This window comes from Excalfactoria chinensis, chromosome 10 (genome assembly GCF_039878825.1).
Source record: "Excalfactoria chinensis isolate bCotChi1 chromosome 10, bCotChi1.hap2, whole genome shotgun sequence".
Classification (NCBI taxonomy): Eukaryota; Metazoa; Chordata; class Aves; order Galliformes; family Phasianidae; genus Excalfactoria; species Excalfactoria chinensis.
This window is the reverse complement of record NC_092834.1, coordinates 18,692,058-18,711,612: the sequence shown is the minus strand read 5'-3', so window position 1 is coordinate 18,711,612 and position 19,555 is coordinate 18,692,058. Positions and strand designations below refer to the sequence as shown.

Genomic DNA, 19,555 nt, shown 5'->3' with positions numbered 1-19,555 from the left:
AGGCAGAAAATGAAGGTGAACTCAGAGGGGAATGCAAGTGGCGGGGAGGTGAGTGCAGGGCAGGCTGCCTGGCAGCAGATGCCTGCCTGTTTTCTGCCCTCTCAGCACCAGAAAGAGGGATGAAAAGGTGGCTGTGTGAAGGCTGTACATCCGTGCTGCAGGAGGAGGCTCCCGCTTGTGATGCAGACAAAGGCAGAGCGAGAGCTCAGGCTGGCAGCTGGAGCCAAGCAGACATGTGGCAGCATTTATATAGTGCTGGGGCACAGCTCATTCTCCCCTGGGGTACTTTTATCACGTTCCATCTACAGCTGGATGTTGAACCCACCAGGAAACAGCTCAGTGTGCTTTGTGTTCCCTGCAGGTCAGAAGTGACAGCTTTAGGTAATCTCTGCTCCGTGCATTTTGGGCATCATTTTCCTTTATCTCTGGAGGCTGGAGACAGGCAAGAAGATCCCAGAACATAAAAAAAGCATAAAATCCACCTGTTATAACCTGTGTGTTTGCCCTAAGTAGTGCTGGCAGATGGGGAAAAGAGCCAGGAGAACATATACCCTGCTGTGGGCTCATAAAGCCTCTTGAGAGCGTCACAGCTGAAAATTCATGTCAAGAAAAGCTTGAGTGTTTATCCTTCAGTCCCTGGCATGCATCACAGAACAGCTGAAGTTGGAAGAGACCTCTGGAGGCCACCAGGTCCAACCCCCTGCACGAGCAGGACTCCTAGAGCACTGCCCAGGTCCATGCCCAGATGGATTTTAACGGCCAGAAAAAGAGTCCTGATCATGTCAAACATGTAACCTTTGCCTGAAACAAATCTAAATTATACAGACAAGAATCTCTGAAAGCAATCAGATCTAACGTGAAGATATTATCCAACCGTAGGGAACAAAAGTCTTGATTTCATGAGGTAGAAGAGGATGGGAAGAAGGATGGAAGGGCCAGAGCCGTGTCAGGTTGCTTGTGCCATACCACACAGCTCAGATGTGCTTTCTTTCACCCCAGATACCACCTTAACCTTTTCCTTTAAAGTCAACCCAGACCTTTCTCCTTGCCCCTGCATCCTGCCCAGCAGTGGCCATAGGTATGGAAACATGGGATATAGGCCTACGTGGTAGAAGTCAGTGGAGATACTCTGATTTCCCCAGGAAAGAAGGTGGGCTGGCAGCAGCAGAGCAAATTTCTGCATCTATGGCCTCTGAGTATGGTGGTGCTGGCCTGTACAAGTGCACAGTTTTGTATCACCAGTAGAAGCCAGAGTGCCTGCTTGCAGCCATGAGCATCCATCCTGCCCTCATAGATACCAGCACCTTTCCCAGGGAAGTTTTAGGAACCCAAGACAGCACCAGGACTGAAAGAGGCAGCCGTGGGGATGGCTTTGCCTCCCTGAGGTGGAGAAGTGAAGCTGGGAGCTGCCCCATTGAGAGCTGGAGAGGCTGCTCAAGGGGCTGAGCAGCTAAGACAGCAGCACAGTGATGAATTGCTCCTGACCCTGTGCCAGCCACAAGATTTATGCACACACTACAAAGTGGCAATGTCTGGGCTCAGCTGCACTCTCTGCCTTGCTGCCCCAGCACACACTCTTACAATTCCACTGAACAATCCACAGGCTAGGAGGAAAGCCACCAGAGGACACAGAGGGTGGAAAGAGCAGAGGAGCTCAGCATCCTGTCCAGGTGCTGAGTAGAGCCCAGAGGGATCAGACCACCCAAAAGATGGACATGATACCACACATCCCTTCTCCCTCACACATCCTTGCAGGTCCAAACTACCAGAAACACCTTGTGGACAAAACCATGCAGGAAAAGACTGCTGGGGTCCTGAAAGCTGGGAGTGATTTCAATTAGGAATAATCACATCCAAATCCCATTGGGGAAGGCAGCCCACTGTTAGGAAGCAGTGCTGGGACAGGACCAGCAATGCAGGCAGTGGATCACAGCAGCTCCAAGCCTCTTCTTTACACACCAGCCAGGCCCTCAGAACTTTTATCTCTGCATCCACTTGTCACCTCTCTGCTCTCTTCCATGTTAGGCCAGATCATCCTTATCACCACAATGTTTATCTTCACAGTTCCTGTTCCAGCAGCTGAGGTCATTGCTATTCTGATGGCTAAGCATCCAAAGCACGATCCCCATCGTGCATACCTAAAGAGAAAGCAGCTCCGTGTGCACTCAACGTGCAGTGCCCAGCACACAGTCAGGCAAACACCGTGCTGAGCTAAGAACCAGGATCAAGGCTATGGCAGGCACTGAGCTCAGCCTGCGAATCACAGAAACATAAAATGGCTTAAGTTAGAAGGGACCTTACAAGTTCCAAAATCCCATCTGCCCTGACCAGGATTGCCACTCTTCAGATCAGGCTGTGCAGGGCTTCATGGGACACCCACAGCTCTTTGGGCAACCTAAAGGGCCGAGGGAAGGAAGAGATGGATGCAGGAGAAGAGAGGTCAGGAAATGTCCTTCGCACCTCCGAGCCCCCCGGGACCCGCTGCGGGCGAGGTGAGGAGCGGAAGCGGCAGCAGGATACAGAGGCGGAGGGCAGATGTCTGGGAAGGGTCAGACCGGGTCCCGCGACGGAGCCCGCGCAGGTCGGCGGCCGATTGGCGGACGGAGCTGCCAATCACTCTGCATCGCCATGGAGACAGCGCACGACCCTCCTCTGTCAAAACACCACGGAGCTGGAGCAAGGCGATGACGTCACGATGACAGCAGCCTGACTTTCCCGTAAGGGCTGTGCAAAGCGCGGCTGAGCGCAGAGCCCCGGTAGCGCGCCGTGATCGTATAGTGGTTAGTACTCTGCGTTGTGGCCGCAGCAACCTCGGTTCGAATCCGAGTCACGGCATCGCCTCCGCACGGCGGTACCACGGCACACGGGCTTCTCTTTTTTTTTTTGGTCGTGCACTCGCCCCGCGGATCCCGCTTCGCTCCCTCCTCGTCTCAACCTTTTTCATTTCATTCTCCCCTTCCTCGCAGCACACCACACCCTGCTTGCCCACCCGCTGCGGCTCTCGGCAGGCGCCGTGCGGAGTTAAAAGGAGAAGAAGGGATGAAAAAAAGAGCAGCGAAAGAGGAAAAGAAAGGGAATTTAACAAAACGAAAACGAACAGCAAAACAAACAAACGAAAATCAGAGGAGGAAAAAGAAGAAACAAAGAAAGAAGGAAAAGAGATAAGAAACAGGGAAAAAAAAAAAAAAAAAAAAAAAAAAGGAACTAGATAAGGAAAATGGGAAAAAAAGGAAAAGAAAAAAAGGAGGAAAAGAAAAAGAAAGAGGAGAAAACAAGAGGGAAGAAAAGAAAAGAGGAGCCCGTATGCCGTGGTACCGCCGTGCGGAGGCGATGCCGTGACTCGGATTCGAACCGAGGTTGCTGCGGCCACAACGCAGAGTACTAACCACTATACGATCACGGCGCGCTACCGGGGCTCTGGGCGCTGCCGGCGCCAGCGGCGCTCTTAAGGGCTGTAGGAGGACCGTCCGCACGGCTCCGCGCGGAGCAGAGCCGCAGTGTCGTGTGGCAGCGCGGTGTGTGACCCCCGAACATCCACACGGCGCTGCTCGTCGCGCTTCCGCTGAACAAACACTGCCGGACTTTGCTCGCGTCCGTCCCGCATCCATCTGCGTGGTGCAGCTTTGCACCACCACGTCCCTTTGCATTGTGCAGTTTTGCTCCGCTGAGGCGTTCCCCCAGTTTTATTTCTTCTTGCAGCGCTTTTTTCTTTCTTTTTTTTTTTTTTTGTTTGTTTGTTTTTTTTCAGCGGGGCGGGAGTACACGTGCGGTGCTCCAGGGCCGGGCGCCCGGCATAGCTCTTTGGACCCAGAGGTTAACCGATAACTGCGGGACCGGGCCGGGTGCTGCGGGACGGTGTGTGAGTGCGGGGACGGGACGTGGGGGGCGAGGGGGCAGCGAGTGGCCGTGCTCGGGGGAGGGGAGTGCCACCAGGTTGGTGATGGGGCGCTGGGGGGTGCCCAGGGGGCTGCTGGGTAGTGGATGCTGTTCGGGGGTTCTGAGCGCTAGGACTGCTCGAGGGGCTCTGCTGCCCACAGTGGACCCTCACTGCAACAAAGTGAGTCCCCGCGTGAGGATCCTTCATGCTCCCCTCTGTCCTCCCGCTGTTACCCATTGCTTTCCCTGAGGCTGCTCTGCTCTTCTCCCATCCTTCTCCAGGCACAGGTATTGCAACAGAATGCTCCAGGAGCTCTGCGCTCGGCTATCGCTGCTTTTTCTTGCTTTGCTGGACCAGTTCTCCCATCATGATCCTACTTTAAGACCGTCCCCATGCAAATCTCTGCTTATTCCTACATGTTCCTCCTGCTCTCTTCCACTTACCAGCATGAAAAGTCTTTCTTCCTTATTCTCAACTGAAGGGCACTTGGTTTCACTGGGAGCTCTTGGTGAAGGAGGCAGCCAATTCTAGTTTGTACAAAATCTCCCATTTTTGTAAAGGACTCTGCCCTGGAGGAGGGGTGCTGGCTCTCCTCATTGCATCACTTGGGTCTGATACTTTCCTGTAATCCTTAAGAAGCTGGGGAGAGCAAAGACCCTTCCAGATGGCAGGGAACACCCAGCCCTGCGGATGGAGGACCCTACAGGACGGCCCCTTGATGTACTGGCAGAGGAGCTGTCTGAATCTCTCCTGCAATGGCTGTTCTCCCCGGAGACCCCAGACCCAAAGCTGGGGGCAGACATTTGTCCATCTGGCACTGACCCAGGCTCTGTCTCTCCAGGCAGTGGGTCTCTCGCCATGCCATGTCTAACAAAGTGAAGCATCGGCACGCCTAGAGATGGAAGGAAACCAGATAACCCTGGACAGCCTCGAGAAGGGCACAGACAACCCTGCTTTCAGCTCCCTGGTAAACCTCCCCATTCAATCCCTCCTTCTCTCCCCTCCTCCCTCTGGGGCACAAGAGCTGCTTGGGGCACTCCAGCTAATGATGTTTTCCAGGATGAGGAGGAGATCTGTGAGGAACATGATGGGCCGCGTGGTGGGAATGAGAAGAACAGACGAGAAGTGAATGGGAGAGTTGCTTCGTACTGCAGGTAGGGTAATCCCCTGGAGATGCATGCATGGAAATATCTCCAATGGTCACAGCAAGCTCAAACTTGGGCTGATCTTCAGGATCCACCTGCACCACTCATGTCCACTCTCCTCAGGAAGGCCCTGCAGCCAGCCTCCATGGCAAAGAACTTCTGCAAGGTTCATGCCAAGGCATTGAGGAAGGTCTTCTGGGGGATCCTTGGAGCAGGTGAGGACTTCCCACCACCTCCACACCCCTTTGGCTGCCCATGCAGCATCCAAGCATTGCCACCTGCATGGAAGCTGTGTCTCACCAGCCCACGGTCTGCTTCCTTCTCAACCCACACACAAAGGAGAGCCTCTAGGGTGGCCAGGGGAAGGATGTTTGGAGGAAGAAGACCTCATTGTTGTCCCCAGTTAGTGTTGTGAATCCCCGATCCCACGATCCTCGTGTTTCTGACCCCCTGCATGCCTTCCCCAGCCTACCTGTGCTACTTCATTGTGGCATGTTGGCTCAACTTCCAGCGAGCCCTCGCCTTGGTGGTTATCACTGCTGTGGTCATCTTCTTCGCGTGCTGGAGCCTCTTCAAGAAGTACTGTGGGGCGAAGGTGTTGATGCTCCTCAGCCCCCTTCGGAAATGCTTGCTGAAGTCCTGGCCATGGCTCAAGTGGTGAGTGGGGAGGAGGCAGGACATCTCCCACACAGTCAACTCCTGCTCTCTCCGAGCTGCTCCCTGTGGGGACTGCCTCTCTGTGACAGTTTGGGAGTTCCTTTGCAGGCTGCTGTATGTGCTCCTCCTGGGAGGCCTGGTGGCGTGGCTGTCTTTGGACACGGCCAAGAATCCAGAGCAGCTCATCTCCTTAGCCGGCTTCTGCGTTCTGGTGCTCTTCCTGTTTGCCTTCTCCAAGCACCACAGCGCAGTACGTTTTTCAGGTGTGGCTTGGCCATTGCTCCCCTCACAGGAGGTGGCAGAGGAGAAATCCATGGGCTCTCTGCAGGAAGTAGAAGCTTCCAGGGCAGATCTGGATGCAGCATGGGGAGCAGAGCTGGTTGCTGCAGCCCCAACACCACTCCTCTCCTTCCCAATGCTCAACCCAAGGCTCCCCCATGGTACTTCTGTCCTATTTTCCACCACACTTCTCATACCCAGACCCACGACTGTGCTTCAGATGCCTGTGGGCTGAGGAACATCCTGGTGGGCTGAGCAGAAGTGACTGAAGTCCCAGTGGCTTTCAGTCCAACCTTTTCCAATGTTTTGGACAGCATCTCCAGCCCTTTCCTCCAAAGGGTTGGTGAGCATGCAGTAGGGGATTTGTACTACTAGTCATGCCACCAGAAGGTCTTTGTGCTCTTCTCCTCCATTTCACCAGCCGTTTCCTGACTCCCACCAATTTGTCTTCCTCCCCTATTATTTACCCCAAGTTTGTGGGTTTCTGTGATGTTTTATTAGCATGACTGTCACCCAAGAGCCACTGAATGGGCAGGAATCCAGAGAGGTAAGTCTGAAGGCTCTGCTAAACACCTCAGTCACCATTCTGCTGTTGGTCTCCAGGTGTCCTGGAGAGCTGTTTTCTGGGGTCTTGGCTTGGAGTTTTTAATCGGACTCTTCATCCTTCGAACAACTCCCGGCATCCAAGCTTTCCAGTGGCTGGGTGACCAGATCCAGGTACTAATCCTGTTCAACTCATCCCATGCTTCAGCCCTCCATGTAGGTTCTGAGACCAGTAAAAGGAACTGAGGGTGGTACAGTCTGGAGGAACAGCCATCCCCTTGTATAGCACTAGAGAAAAGCCAGCTCTTTCCTGGTTTTCTGGCACAGCCCAGGCCCCTTGGTGTGGGATCACTTGCAGGAGCTGGAGCAGTGTCCCATTATTCAGAAACACCATACTAGGTATTCCAAGCTTAGGTTGTCTGCTGGGGCGAGGGAGCTGTGGGGTGAAAGGGCACTCCACTGCTAGGAAAAAGAGATACTGGGGCAAGAGCTCATGGAGATCTCCCTCCTACCATGTAATATCTCCATTTGCAGGTCTTCCTGGGCTATACCAAAGCTGGCTCTGGCTTCGTTTTTGGGACTACACTCATTGAAGATGTCTTTGCATTTCAGGTCAGTCTGTGGAATGGGGTGTTGGGAAGGAGAGATAGCGTCTAGTTTTCTTCTGGCCTTGCCCAGAGTTTGACCAGCTCAAGAATGCTTTGTGTGCTCCCATGGACCTTTTGCATGCCCTGGGGTATTTGCACTGGCCCCTGTCCCTCTACAGTGTTGTAGCACCCCAGTAGTGTGGGGTGGCTGTGCAACATCATACCATGCCCAAGTGTACTCTAGGTGTGCTGCTCAACATCCGTTTAATCTCATACCCCGGTGCCTTGTCTGCAGAGTCTGCCCATCATCGTTTTCTTCAGCTGTGTGATGTCCATCCTCTATTACCTTGGTGTCATGCAGTGGCTCATCCTCAAGGTAGGGCCTTGCTTTTTGATGGTGGTGGAAAGGAGATGGTAGTTCCTATGAAAAGCTGAGGGATGTCCCAAGAAAACTGGGGTGGTACTAATTTGTGCTGATTTGTCTTGCTAAAGTGATAAGACACAACCTCCTTTTTCTTACCCAAACCTGGGGCCGATGATACTCCCTGGTCTGTGGGCTCTTGGACATCACCTCCATGCAGCTTCGAAAGGGCAGGCTGGAGTGACCAGCCCTGTGGGGCGGATGCCTTTGTGAACACAGTGTCTTTGTGTTCCCCCAGATCTCCTGGCTCCTCCAGGTCTCATTGGGCACCACCCCTACTGAGACATTGAGCGTGGCAGGGAATATCTTTGTGGGACAGGTAAGGCTTGTGGTAGGTGACATGCCACAGCTCCTAAATGGCTCCTGATCGCAGCGGAGTGTGCTGCAGAAAAAGGGTATTCTCCTTCCTTCCTAGGAGGCCTGCAGCCCTGTGTGGTGCTAGCAGAGGCTTTTCTTTCTCACAGACTGAAGCCCCACTGCTCATCCGCCCATACCTTGCAGACATGACCCATTCTGAAATCCACGCCGTGATGGCTGGTGGCTTCTCCACCATTGCAGGCAGTGTGATGGGAGCCTACATATCCTTTGGGGTGAGAACACAAGCAGCTATATGCTTCATTTTCCCTGCTCAAGGGTCCTGGCATGCCAGAACTGCCCTGGGCATGTGGTATAAGAAGCCCCACTGTGGCTCTCCTTCCATAAATGAGATGAGGGCAGCTCCATGCCCTCATACTGGCCTGGCCAAAACCCCAGACTCCTTCCACAGCAATCAGGGCAAATTTCACTGCACCATGGAATAATGTAGCCTGGAAGGGCCCTCTGGGGTGGGGTCTGCGGTCCACCCTTTTGCCTGAGCCCTTAGTGATGCTCTCACCGGTTCCTCAGAACTGTGATATCTGGGCGTGCCTCAACCTGCTGGCTGAGCTCCTGCTATTTAAACATTAATTAGTCTCCTTAAACAGGGAGGCAAGGGTGAAAGGACAGAGAAATGAGAAACTGCAGTGCAGAGGGCAGGGGAGGGGTGATGAGGTTATGGCTGTGATACACTGCTCCCACTGGGAGCTCAGCTGCTCGTCACCAGGTAGAAGTCAGCAATGTTCTTGCTCTGATACTGATAAAAGGGACAAAGAGGGGGCAAGGATCATCAAGTTGGGGTCAGACAAGAGAGATTAACATCTCTGAGGTTATGACTGCTATGGCTCTAGCAATGTCTCCATCCAGATGAGCTACCCTACACATCCTCGGTGGCTAAGATGGGAAAAGCAGGCACATCTTCCCACTATGAGCAAGCAGAGCGCCCTGGATTGCTCCAAGCATTGCTGGCCATGTGCTTGGGCACCCTGTGCAGCCTCACACAGGGTCTGAGCCCAGTCTGCCTGTTGCAGATAGATGCATCATCGCTGATCGCAGCCTCTGTGATGGCTGCACCCTGTGCCCTTGCCATGTCCAAACTGGTCTACCCTGAAGTGGAAGAGTCCAAGTTCAAGGGCAAAGAAAGCGTTCGCATTGCCAGTGGGTGAGTGGGAACAGAGGGGATGGCACAGGGCAGCTGTGGGTGCATTTTGGGCACTGCAGGTGGCACAAATTTGGGAGACTCTGTAGTGAGGTCTGCAGAGTGGGACCTGCTTTACATGGGAGATGCTCGGTCACATCATCCTGGCAGGGTTTCTTTCCTCCCAGGGAAGAGCGGAACATCCTGGAAGCTGCCAGCAATGGGGCTGCCGCCTCCGTGGGACTTGTGGCCAACATTGCAGCCAACCTCATTGCCTTCTTGGCTGTGCTGGAGTTCATCAATGCTGCATTGCACTGGTTTGGGGAGATGGTGGAAATCAAAGACCTCTCTTTCCAGGTACCCCCAAGTTCCCCACCCATCTCCACCTCTACCTGTTACCTCCTTAGACCCCTGGCAGTAGATGCCCAAGCTAGGGGTTATACAGAGGTTCAGCTCTCAACTTTTTCCTCCCGGGATGCTCTTCCCAGATGATCTGCTCCTATGTCCTCATGCCCATCGCCTTTCTCATGGGGGCAGATTGGGCAGACTCACCGGTGGTGGCCGAGCTGCTGGGGATCAAGATCTTCCTGAATGAGTTTGTGGCATACCAGCAGCTAGCCACGTACAAGAAGAACCGGCTGTCAGGCCTGGAGGAGTGGAGTGAGGGCAGGAAGCAGTGGATATCTGTGAGGGCAATCACCACCTTGCTGGGTGTAGGGCAGGGATGGAACTGAAATGGGGCACGGAACCCGGCCAAGCAGGGTGGCCAGGCACCAGGGGGAGGGGCATCATTATTCTGAGGATGGGGGGTCAGCTGTGGCCATCTGGATTGGGACATCACTGGTAGGTGTGGGGTCATTCTGAAGGTGATGGTGAAATTATGTCCCACTGTCCCTGTTCTCCAGAGGGCCAGACTGTGATGCTCTAGGGCCTCTGCCATGCTGCCAGTCCATCTTCTCTCATGGGAAAACTTCCCCTCGCTTGTCTCTTGCTCCTATTAAAGCTGAAGGAGAAAGGATTGGGATGGGACATTTCTCCATCTCAGCTGGCTGGATTGGGAGTTACAACCTGGTGCTATGGGGCTGCTGTGGGGCCAAGGTGACCATCCCCTGCATCTGTGCCCTCCAGGAGCGTGCTGAGAGCATCACCACCTTTGCACTCTGTGGATTTGCCAACCTAAGCTCCATTGGGATCATGCTGGGAGGCCTGAGTGAGTGTGACCCATGTCCTGGGCACCTGGGTATAGGGCAGAGGGATCTAACGAGCGGGAGGGATTTGCTGTCTTCAGGCTCCAGTGTTCAGTCTCTTACTAGCATGCAGGTAAGAAATGGGGCTTGCACAAGGTGATGTGGATGATTTTGCCCCACATCCATGGGCAAGGTCACCTGTACATCCCACACACTCACCAACTGAGCCACAGGGCACAGAACGGAGGCTCCAGAGGGCTCTCTGAGCAGTAGATGGCAGAGCCACCTTGGGACCTGGGACTTGTCTCTTATCTGTCCCTACCCCCAGGTGGAGCCAAAGCAAGGATCTGACTTGCCCCAGCCTCTGTTTTGTCCCTGCAGCCTCCATGGTTCCTCACCGCAAGAGCGAGCTGGCCTCCATTGTGCTGCGAGCCTTGCTCACGGGCATCTGTGTCTCCATGCTCAACTCCTGCCTGGCAGGTAGGTCCCTGTCCACTGCCACGGGGCAAAGAGCTGAACACACCTGTAAGTGCTGCTGTAGGGATGGGGAGGGCTGGCTGTCCTCCCCATGGCTCTGTTAGGGTCTCCAAAAGCTCTGCTCTCCATCAGAACTCCCTGGATCCCATTGCTCTGCTGAGGCTTCTCACCCTCATCTGTGCTGCAACTGGGACATTTTGAGGGTGGCTGTTAAAGCTTTGGGAGGAGCTCCCTGGCGTCACTGCTGCAACTGGCAGGAGTGTGGGACCTGCAAGCACAGTGTGGGGATGGCACTGGCCGGGTATGGGATCGCAGTGCCCTATTCCTCAGAGCCCCAACCAGGATGGCTTGTCCCCTAGGCCTCCTCTATGTACCAACAGAGATAGGCGACTGCATGACCATCCTTAGCACTGCCAACTTCACCTCTACCAACTATGCCATATACATGTGCTGCAAGCAGCTGTTTGCGAGGTGGGTGTGTAGCAGGGAGACGGGAAGGCTCTGGAGCTATGCCATCCTGCCTGGGGACTGAGGTGCACAAGCATCTGAACCATCACTTTTGGTGTGGGGTTGGCAAGGCAGCTCTTGCCCTAACTGTGCCTCTCCCCTCCAGCACAGTGCTGGAGAACGGAACGCTCTCCTTCACTGGAGCCTGGGCCAGCGTGCCAGAGAGTGTGATGCGCCTGACACAGTGCTGCGGGCATTACAACCACACGTCTTGCACAGCATGAACCCAGAGACACTAGCCCCAAGGAGCACTGCGGTCTGCACAAGCTGGCCTCAAAGGCAGAAAAATCCCCATCAGATTGACAGAAAGCACTACGTACCTTGCAACCAGCATCCCTGGGTGCTGGCCTCATGGACAGAGGGGAATCGATCCCAAATAAACTACAGAAATCCTCATGCACGTGCTCTGCCTCCTCTCTGGTCTTGACTTCAACTGCTCTATAGGCACAAGATGTGGGATGTCTTGTTGGGGCTGCACCCCACTGCTGGAGCTCCCCATAGCCACTATTTGTTAGCTACCTTGCAAGCCAAGCCTCAATCAGGTGCCTCCTTAAAATTGGCCACCCTCTTCTCCCTATGGCAGGCACGGATGGGGTAGAGATGTCACTTGAAGCCAGTTCCTTTCCCAAAAATAAGCTGTCCTATCCTGCCATGCTTCAATGCATCTCTTCCACAGGAACCACAGGGGGGAACAGGCCAGTCCTTGCTTTATTGCACTCAAGCACCCCCAGTCACCAAGGTGGACACATACGTACCCTGTTATTTTACAATGGCCCAACAACAAAGCACCAGGGCCCCAGAGTACACCATGCTCCCTTCCCTCCTTTGCCAGGCTGCAGCAAGCCAGTTTTAGATTCCATCACTGCTGCCATGCTTAGAGTGGCAATGGTGTTACCCGTGTTCTGCGGCGAGACAAAAGAGGCTAGACCCAATGCAGGGAGCTTTACTTCACAGTGTGAGCACCACTGCCTGACAATTGCTGACTCCAGAACTGGCCTCCATCCTGCACCAGGGATATACCACTGGGGTACATGTGACAAGTGGGGAGGTGACACTCGTGTGACAGCGGTGCCCCACTCCTGTGCACCCTGTGTGAGGTAGAGCATTCTTACCCATAGCAGCACTGCAGCCCTCAGCATCCACCTGGGCAGGGGAGGCTGGGAGGACAGGTATGCAAGCCCCCACCCCATGCAGCCACCAACACTCTGCCATGGGGCCGACCCACACCCCAGAAGCCCAAGCAATAGCAGCAGGCAAGCACAAGTGCTGTAGCTCTCTACTGAGCCTCATTGCAGTGAAATGTTTGCGATCAGCATGCAAGGGACCAGTGGGACTCTGCTTTGGTTCACATCTTGGAGACCAAGCACTGGTTGGGCTTTATAGAGGACATGAAGAGGGACAGGAGTAGCAGCATGTGTCAGGGCAGCATAAAAAAAGCTGTGAGGAAGGAGACCCCATGCTCCCAGTCAGCTCAGGGAAGTTCTGGGACACTGGCAGGAATGGGGCATGGTGCTGTCAAAGCCCAAGGAGCCAGTCTGATGGCTCATGCTTCAAGTGCTCAAGCAAGACAGACAGAAGGAGGTGGGAGAGGAAAAAAAAGCCCCACTGCAGGGGTGTGCACGGCTCCATGGTCTGCACAGCTGGCAGCAGCTTCTGTAGAGAGGCCTGTGAGAGACCCCCACAAGAAGGCACCTCGATGCCCATGGCTGTGCTGGCTCTGCTGCAAAGGCAGCTGGGTGGCTCGCACTAGCACACATCACACAATGCAAACGTCAAGAGGAGTGCTTCCGGCCTGTTTGGGCACAGCAAGGGTCCCTGCTGACGTAGCTCCAGCTATTGTGGGCAAGTAGGCCTGCTGGCCTCACCAGGCCTGATTTTGGAGGCTGCCTGGGCCTCCGCAGCTTCTGCCATTCTGCGGGCACTCCTGGGGCTCACGGTAGTCTTGCGGGTGCCCTGGGGACTTGCTGTCCCCTTCTTCTGAAGTTGGGGGCTGGACTGGGCCGACTTCCTGCCCATGGAGGGGCTCTTGGAGCCTTTGGGCTTGACTGGTTCCAGAGTCTTCAGGCCCAGGATGTCACAGTAATGGTTGCACTGGTGAGTCGCAGCAAACTGCTCCAACAGGGAGGGGAACCAGCTTTCCTTCAGCCCCTGGTACCTGCAACACAGCCACACTCAGCTCCCCTTCATACAAGGAGGTGTCCTACCAGCTGGCGAGGACATCGGCCAGCTGCACTCAGTTGTGCCCCATCACACAAGCAGCAGAGCTGGGGTTGACGCAGGGACAACCCACACTAGCAGTTGGAGGGTCACTCACCCTTTGAGGTTGGTAGCTATCCGCACATTGGTCATCTTCCAGCCCACTCCTGCAAAGAAAGAGAGGACAACCAGTTCCTGCCCAGGCAAGGATGAGCACCATAACCACAGGCTGACTTCACTCTTGGAGCAGGGCTCCAAGGCACATGGGGAAACAGGCAGGAGGGCAAGGATGGAGGTATTTCTCATCCTTCTGCAAGAGTGGTGAAGAGCCATGGCTATCAGGTGGGAATTATAGAATCATTGGAGTATCCTTTTACCTTCCATGTCAGTCACAAGGATGTTTCCATTCGTCCACTGGTAGACCCAATGCTGGAAGGTGCAGCATTTAAGCACAATCTCTGAGGTGCCTCGAGCCACCAAGCTGCCATCTCTCTCAGTGACACAGTACTGCTCACAGGGCCCACCCAGGTCCTCCTCCATCGTGGCGTAAGGGATGTTGTTGGCTGGTCGGTAAATCAGGTACAGAGGAACTATCCTGTGTGGCAGCACACAGCTGGGGTCAGCTGCTAAGCTTTTCCATCTCAGCAGAGATCTGCACCTTGGTCTGAACACTATTTTTTGCCTTCCTCCCCATATCCCTCCTCCATGAAAGTGGGAGAAGAAAGTGTTGCCCTTTGGGATGTCCCCAGTGCCCCACAGGGGAGCCCTCCCACCATCTCCCTAAATTCCCTGCTCCACTGTCAAGCCAGCAGAGCTTCAGCACCCTACTTACTCAGGCACTGCTCCAAAACCAGGGACAGCACGGGCCTCAGCAGCAAAGATCTTGCAGTACTCACGACTGGAGTTTTGGATTTTACATTCCTGGAGATTCAAGCAGGAGAGTCAGAACCTTGTCCTGCTTTCTGTCAACAAGCCCACACCAAAGTTGTGAGACCCCCCTCACTAGAGAAAGCAACCATCGGGATCACTGCCAACTGTTCCTCTGTCCCAGCAGCCAAAGGACAAGAGAAAGATCTGAGCAGCTCTGCACTGCTCAGAGAGAAGGGCTGAAGAACATGGATATTGCCAGGGACATGGCTTAACTCAATCAGAGCATTCACAAAGTGGAAAGAAATTAAGAAAGCTATGATACAGACAGATGGAGAAAACCGGGGAAGACCCACAAGGGCTACAGCCCACAGTGCCCACCTGGATGGTGATATCATAGTTCTTCTCGATGAGGCTGTTCTCGTTCTTGGTCCCAAAGACAATGAAATTGTGCACTTTGATGATGCAGGTGCAGCCAGACTCAAAGACAGGCTCCAGGCCATAGATGGCTCTGGCACGGCAGGCTTTGCGCAGGAAGCCAGCACCCAATTCCATGTCCTCACTCATCACACGCCCGAAGAACTTATCTCCCCAGTAGCCCGCATCAGCCAAGCCCTTTGCGAACACCATGGGTGTCATCTCGATCTCCTCTCCAACTGATGGAGGGAAGAGCTGGTGAGGAGGGACAGCACAGGCACATCCTGCCCATCCCACAGCAAAGCCGGGTGGCCAGGGCAGCAACTCATCAGCACGTCATCCTTACCTTCGATCTCTTCCCGCAAGATAAATCCTGACAACACTGGAGGAGACACAAAGCAGGAGAAGAGTCAGAGTTCTGCCAAGATCTCGCCCTGCCTCAGGGCCAATCGCACAATCACACAGCTGCAAGAGCCACCAGGTAGCTGAAGGCACCTCACCTTCTGGGCTGAGCAGGAAATCGGTGGAGTCTGTGCCATACTCATTGCTGATCACACACCGGTAAACTCCACAGTCCTTCTGGGACGCCTGCACAATGGCCAAGGCTGCCTGGCCTTCATCGCCAGCACTGGAAGAAATCAGAGTATGGGGTCAGCCCTGTGCAGCTTGCAGAGGCACTTGGGGCCCTGGAGCTTTTGGAGTGCAGGCATGAAAAGGAAGCCAGCCCATGGGCATGCGGGAAGGCAGGAGCACCCCAGCTGCAATCCTGGCACCTTGCAGCAGCTCTACTGTTCACGTTCTTAGAGGTGCAAAATCTCTAGCCCTGCAAACTCAGGCTGGGGTTGGGCTACATGCTGATAAAGGTAGTTGTCTCTAAGGGCAGCGGGGTCAGGGTCGTAGCTGCACCTTGTTTGGGTGGGATGGCTGGAAGCCAAGGAGTCACAAAGGTGTCCTGCTTCCTGCTACGTTTTCAGGCTGTCTACAAAACCACGACACAGGCATTCAGGGGTGAGGGCACACACTCTTCAATGAACCAGTAAAGCACAAACTGTGCATCAGCAGAATGCCAGACTTCTCTAGCCTGCAGCTCTGGGCTGGAGGTTCCTCTGGTCAAGGTAGCAGACAAGGCACAGTCAGAGCTTTTTTGTTGTTGTGATGACAACACAACCAGAGTCCCAGTTCTGTGGTTTGCTCCCAGCTCTCAAGCTTTGAGTTGGGCACAGCACCTTCCCTGCCCTCTCCAGGTCTCTACTAGTCAAAGCATCAGCCCTTGAGCCAGACACAAACTCAGGGCAATGCACAAGAATTACAACAAAGTAGAGCTGGAAGATTACCTCCTTTGTGCTTCTGCTACAGGGATCTCATCCTTGTACCACATCAGCTTAGAATCCCTCAAAATATTGAAGAACTGGCACCAAAGTTTCAGGTTTCCTGATGCATCAGAAAATTGTTCAGCCCTGATCTTACGAATCACCTGCGGAGCTAAGAAGAGGGTGCAAAGAGATGGATGGTGAGAAACATGATGCTGGCTGCAGCTCTGAGGACAGGCCAACCTTCCCCAGTGCTGCAGCTTAGGACTTTGGTGTTAAGTATCATGAGTACATCAGCACAGTGTCACCTGGTACAACATCACCTTCCCAGGGAAGGTCTTAGAACTCTAAATACGATGGGATGTAAGTGGTACAAACTTTCTCAATGGCTCAGCACTGCACTGCTTAGAGGGGCTCAGCCAGAAGCAATTCAGAACAACACTAGGCAATGTAGCAGGAAATGTGGATCTACTGTATTAGGGATTTACCAAGATGATGTTTACTTTTGCGTGAGTGCTGATTTCTGTGTGACTGGCTCCAGTAAGCACCTCAACACCAGAATGAAGTCTCTTCTAAGTCATTATAACCATGGCTCAAATTAGCAATGTGAGGTCTAGTGGTTTTGCTACAGGAGACGTGTTTGTGCATCTCTTGCACTTGGACAGATGAGCGTCTGGCTCAACTTACCCAGCACATGCTTGGGATAGACTATTAGTTTTCACATTGCTAAAGGGAGATGCTGAAAACCTTGCAAATTTACAAAACTCATATGACCCCAATTGGCTCTTACTGGCCAGGGACCAGGGACTTTTTGTAAGCATCACGGGGCTTACATCTTCCCTTACCTTTGAATGGGTTACTTGCTTTCTTGGACTCTGCTGGTTGCTCTTCCAGCTTAGCATCTTCAGGGACTTCATGGTCTCTGCTGCTGTTACCTGTGGGCTCCTCGTACAACTTAGGAACCTCCAGTGTGGCCATCTTCTTCGTGAGTGTAGGTGAGTGCTTCTCTGTGGGAGGGAATGAAGCTAGGGCAGGTGTCTGCAACAGGGCTGCACTCTTTTTGGATTGCCGTGGTGAAACAGTAGGGCTTCTTGCATGCCCCTGGCTCTCCGGGTTTACTTCTTCTTCCTCCCCAACTTGCTTGGTTTTTGGCAGGTATATTTTGCGCCGGGCCCCGGAAGCAAGTTCCTCTGGCGTGGCACAAGGGAGCACTGCCTGAGGGTCAGCAGGGCTCTCTTTCTCGGAGATCACAGGAGGCAAACTGGGTACACTGTGAGGAGGCTGCCCCACTGCTGCTACTGGCACACTTCCCACCACGATGGAGGGCACAGACAGCTGAAGTGACCCCTCTGCCTCAACAGCCATCTTGGTACGTCTCTTCGGTGGCACAGGCCTGCAAGCCAGCATCTCCTTGCTGGTAATGAATTCCTCATTAATCATGCCTGTGATCCGCCTGGATGTTCTGGGGGTCAGAGGCAAGTTCTCTGCTGTCTGGAAGAGCTGATTGTTTTGTACCTTTTCCAAAACCCTCCTTGAGGTGTGGGGGCTCAGGCCTGCGATGCCTATTGCTGGGAGTGGGGCTTCCTCTGCAGTGGATGGTTCCTCAACCTTGGTCTCAGCATCTTCTTTCATGGCATCCTTACTGCTATCTGACAACTGTAAAAGCAGCAGGAGATAGTTCTTCAAGGAGGAAACAAGGTTTTTGTGCTGCGTTTTCTCCTCCAAAGTCATTTCTTGAGGTCTCTCAGGGCTAGGCAAGATGAGTGGTGCTTGTGGCTGGACCTCAGCACCTCTTTCAGAAATACCCAAAGGTGCTGCTGGTTGCTGGCTTGGAGCTGTGGCCAGCTGCATTCCCCCTTCTTCCCTCTGAGGTACCACAGACACCGGTTTGGCATCTGCCTCCCCCGAAGTGCTGGTTGGAAACATCTGCATGGCAGCTCCATCTGCCTTTTTCATTTCTGTGTCTCTGCTTGCAGGAGGCAGCAGCTGGATCCCAGATGGAGCCTCCCCTGCTACAGTCTCCGTTTCTTGGTTGCTGCAAGTTGCAGGTCGTGCCTCCTGCACCACCAGCGTCCCCTCTGCAGCAGTAGGAATTGGCTTTTCCCCAGCCACACAAAATGAAGCAGTAGCTGGTGTTTCAGTCTCCTGAAGCCCCAAAGGTGTCCCTACCATCTCAGGAGACAACTCTGCTACACCACTTCCTCCTGCCTCTGCACAGGTCTTGCTCCCAGATGGCTCTACACCTTCCTCTTTGCTCTTCTCATACTTTACTGCTGCCTGATGTGTGCTTTTCTCATGAGGAGTATCTTCTCCAGGCTCTGAAGGGCTCGATTTCATGGGCAACGGCTCTTTAGTACCTTGGCTCTCGACTTCTTGATTTGACAGTCTTCGCTGGGTCTCTCTGTCCTCAAGAGTATGGGAATGTCCTTCTGCCTGTGCCCTGGAGTCAGGCTGCTCCCTGCTGGTCTGAGCATGGTCTGCAGAAGGAGCTGGTGGCTTCGGTGTCTCCTGAAACCTCAGCCTGGGATTTGTTCTTTTCCCAGTCCCCCTGGTTTCCTGGGAGACAGATGTCTCTTTCCTGAGCTTCTCTAACTTGTCAGCTTGCTGACTGCTGTCTATCGCTGGGCCAGACACTGGATGTTTTATGTCACTTGCAGATGGTCCTGCTGTTGCTTCAACCTAGTCAAAAAAGAAAACTGGAAGTGAAATACTACTTCACTACCTGTGTCTGTTTAGTGGTGGTGCTTACAGCCCATCTATACCATGCAGCACTGCTCAGCTTCTGCCTGAATCACAAGTCTTCATCATTCAAATCCAGCATCACTGGCACTCATTCATCCAGGGCCTCATGGTTTTGCCATCATCCCACAGCAGCACCCTGTCACACTGCACAAAATGGTTTTCCATTCCATTTCATCCACTAACTCTGATGCCTTTCAGTGCCTTGCTTGTGTACAGCTAAGAAGCAGGACATTCAGTGGCTTCAAATACAACCTCCTCCGACATGGTGACTTTCTGAGGAGTAAAACCTTCCTATTTTCACCAGCCATTGCTGAGGCCTTGTGTGAAACTCATCATGCTCCTTTTGAAGAGTCAGTACCCTCCTGACACTATATCCATTCTGAGATGGGGCAAGTGGCATGTTGCACAGGATCTGGATGAGGTTGCCCAAATGATTTGCAACAAAATTGTACATCCCGACGTTACCTGTGCTATTTGACCATCCTGTTCCTTTGGCATTCAGGAAGCTCAGATGTCTCTGACTGCAGCTGCACAGCAGCAGACATTTCAGCAAGCTGCCTGCTGCTACTGCTGAGCTTTATCCTGAGGAAAAAAACTGGTGAAATCTTCCAGACAAGAGTCACTGTCTATTTTTGTAGGATAAGGCTCACAGGAGCCAGTGATAACACCGATACATGCTGTGCCTGACCAATGCTCAGCTCAACATCAGAACACACACATAGGAACAGGTTGTGCACAGTCTCCACCTACCCTAAGCAAAAGAATCTACAGGTAGGAGATCCCAGAGGACCTGCTGCTTAAGTTTTTTTCCCCAAAGGTCTCTACTGGTTCACAGACAGACACACAGAGTG

The 19,555-nt window shown here is 53.5% G+C and overlaps 2 protein-coding genes and 2 non-coding genes across 8 annotated transcripts in view; 2 read left to right on the top strand and 2 right to left on the bottom strand.

Annotated features, from left to right (window-relative positions):
• The first annotated feature begins 2,763 nt into the window (after window positions 1-2,763).
• On the top strand, window positions 2,764-2,835 carry TRNAH-GUG (transfer RNA histidin (anticodon GUG)). Its single transcript has one exon. It is a non-coding gene; the product is annotated as a tRNA-His (tRNA).
• A 496-nt stretch (window positions 2,836-3,331) lies between these two features.
• Window positions 3,332-3,403, bottom strand: TRNAH-GUG (transfer RNA histidin (anticodon GUG)). Its single transcript has one exon. It is a non-coding gene; the product is annotated as a tRNA-His (tRNA).
• Window positions 3,404-3,582: 179 nt separating this feature from the next.
• On the top strand, window positions 3,583-11,476 carry LOC140256736 (sodium/nucleoside cotransporter 1-like). Of its 5 annotated transcripts, none has more exons than XM_072345500.1 (18): window positions 3,583-3,859; window positions 4,723-4,844; window positions 4,937-5,031; window positions 5,146-5,237; window positions 5,490-5,679; window positions 5,788-5,929; window positions 6,562-6,675; window positions 7,036-7,113; window positions 7,384-7,464; window positions 7,748-7,828; window positions 7,974-8,099; window positions 8,895-9,025; window positions 9,190-9,358; window positions 9,490-9,687; window positions 10,130-10,211; window positions 10,570-10,668; window positions 11,025-11,136; window positions 11,279-11,476. In XM_072345500.1, the coding sequence occupies exons 2-18, from the start codon at window positions 4,776-4,778 to the stop codon at window positions 11,394-11,396; spliced, it is 1,977 nt and encodes a 658-aa protein (XP_072201601.1). In that variant the 5' UTR covers window positions 3,583-3,859; window positions 4,723-4,775; the 3' UTR covers window positions 11,397-11,476. The 5 variants fall into 5 exon arrangements, with proteins under 5 accessions (XP_072201601.1, XP_072201600.1, XP_072201603.1 ...); XM_072345499.1 differs by having other exon boundaries at window positions 4,719-4,844; XM_072345501.1 differs by having other exon boundaries at window positions 3,839-3,855; window positions 4,719-4,844.
• Window positions 11,477-11,862: 386 nt separating this feature from the next.
• ALPK3 (alpha kinase 3) overlaps window positions 11,863-19,555 on the bottom strand; it is a 30,022-nt gene continuing 22,329 nt past the window's right edge. The window contains 9 exon segments of the mRNA XM_072345404.1: window positions 11,863-13,327; window positions 13,487-13,535; window positions 13,746-13,963; window positions 14,201-14,289; window positions 14,617-14,891; window positions 14,999-15,034; window positions 15,153-15,280; window positions 15,987-16,134; window positions 16,808-18,641. Of these exon segments, the coding sequence (XP_072201505.1) occupies window positions 13,006-13,327; window positions 13,487-13,535; window positions 13,746-13,963; window positions 14,201-14,289; window positions 14,617-14,891; window positions 14,999-15,034; window positions 15,153-15,280; window positions 15,987-16,134; window positions 16,808-18,641 (3,099 nt within the window). The 3' untranslated portion in view covers window positions 11,863-13,005.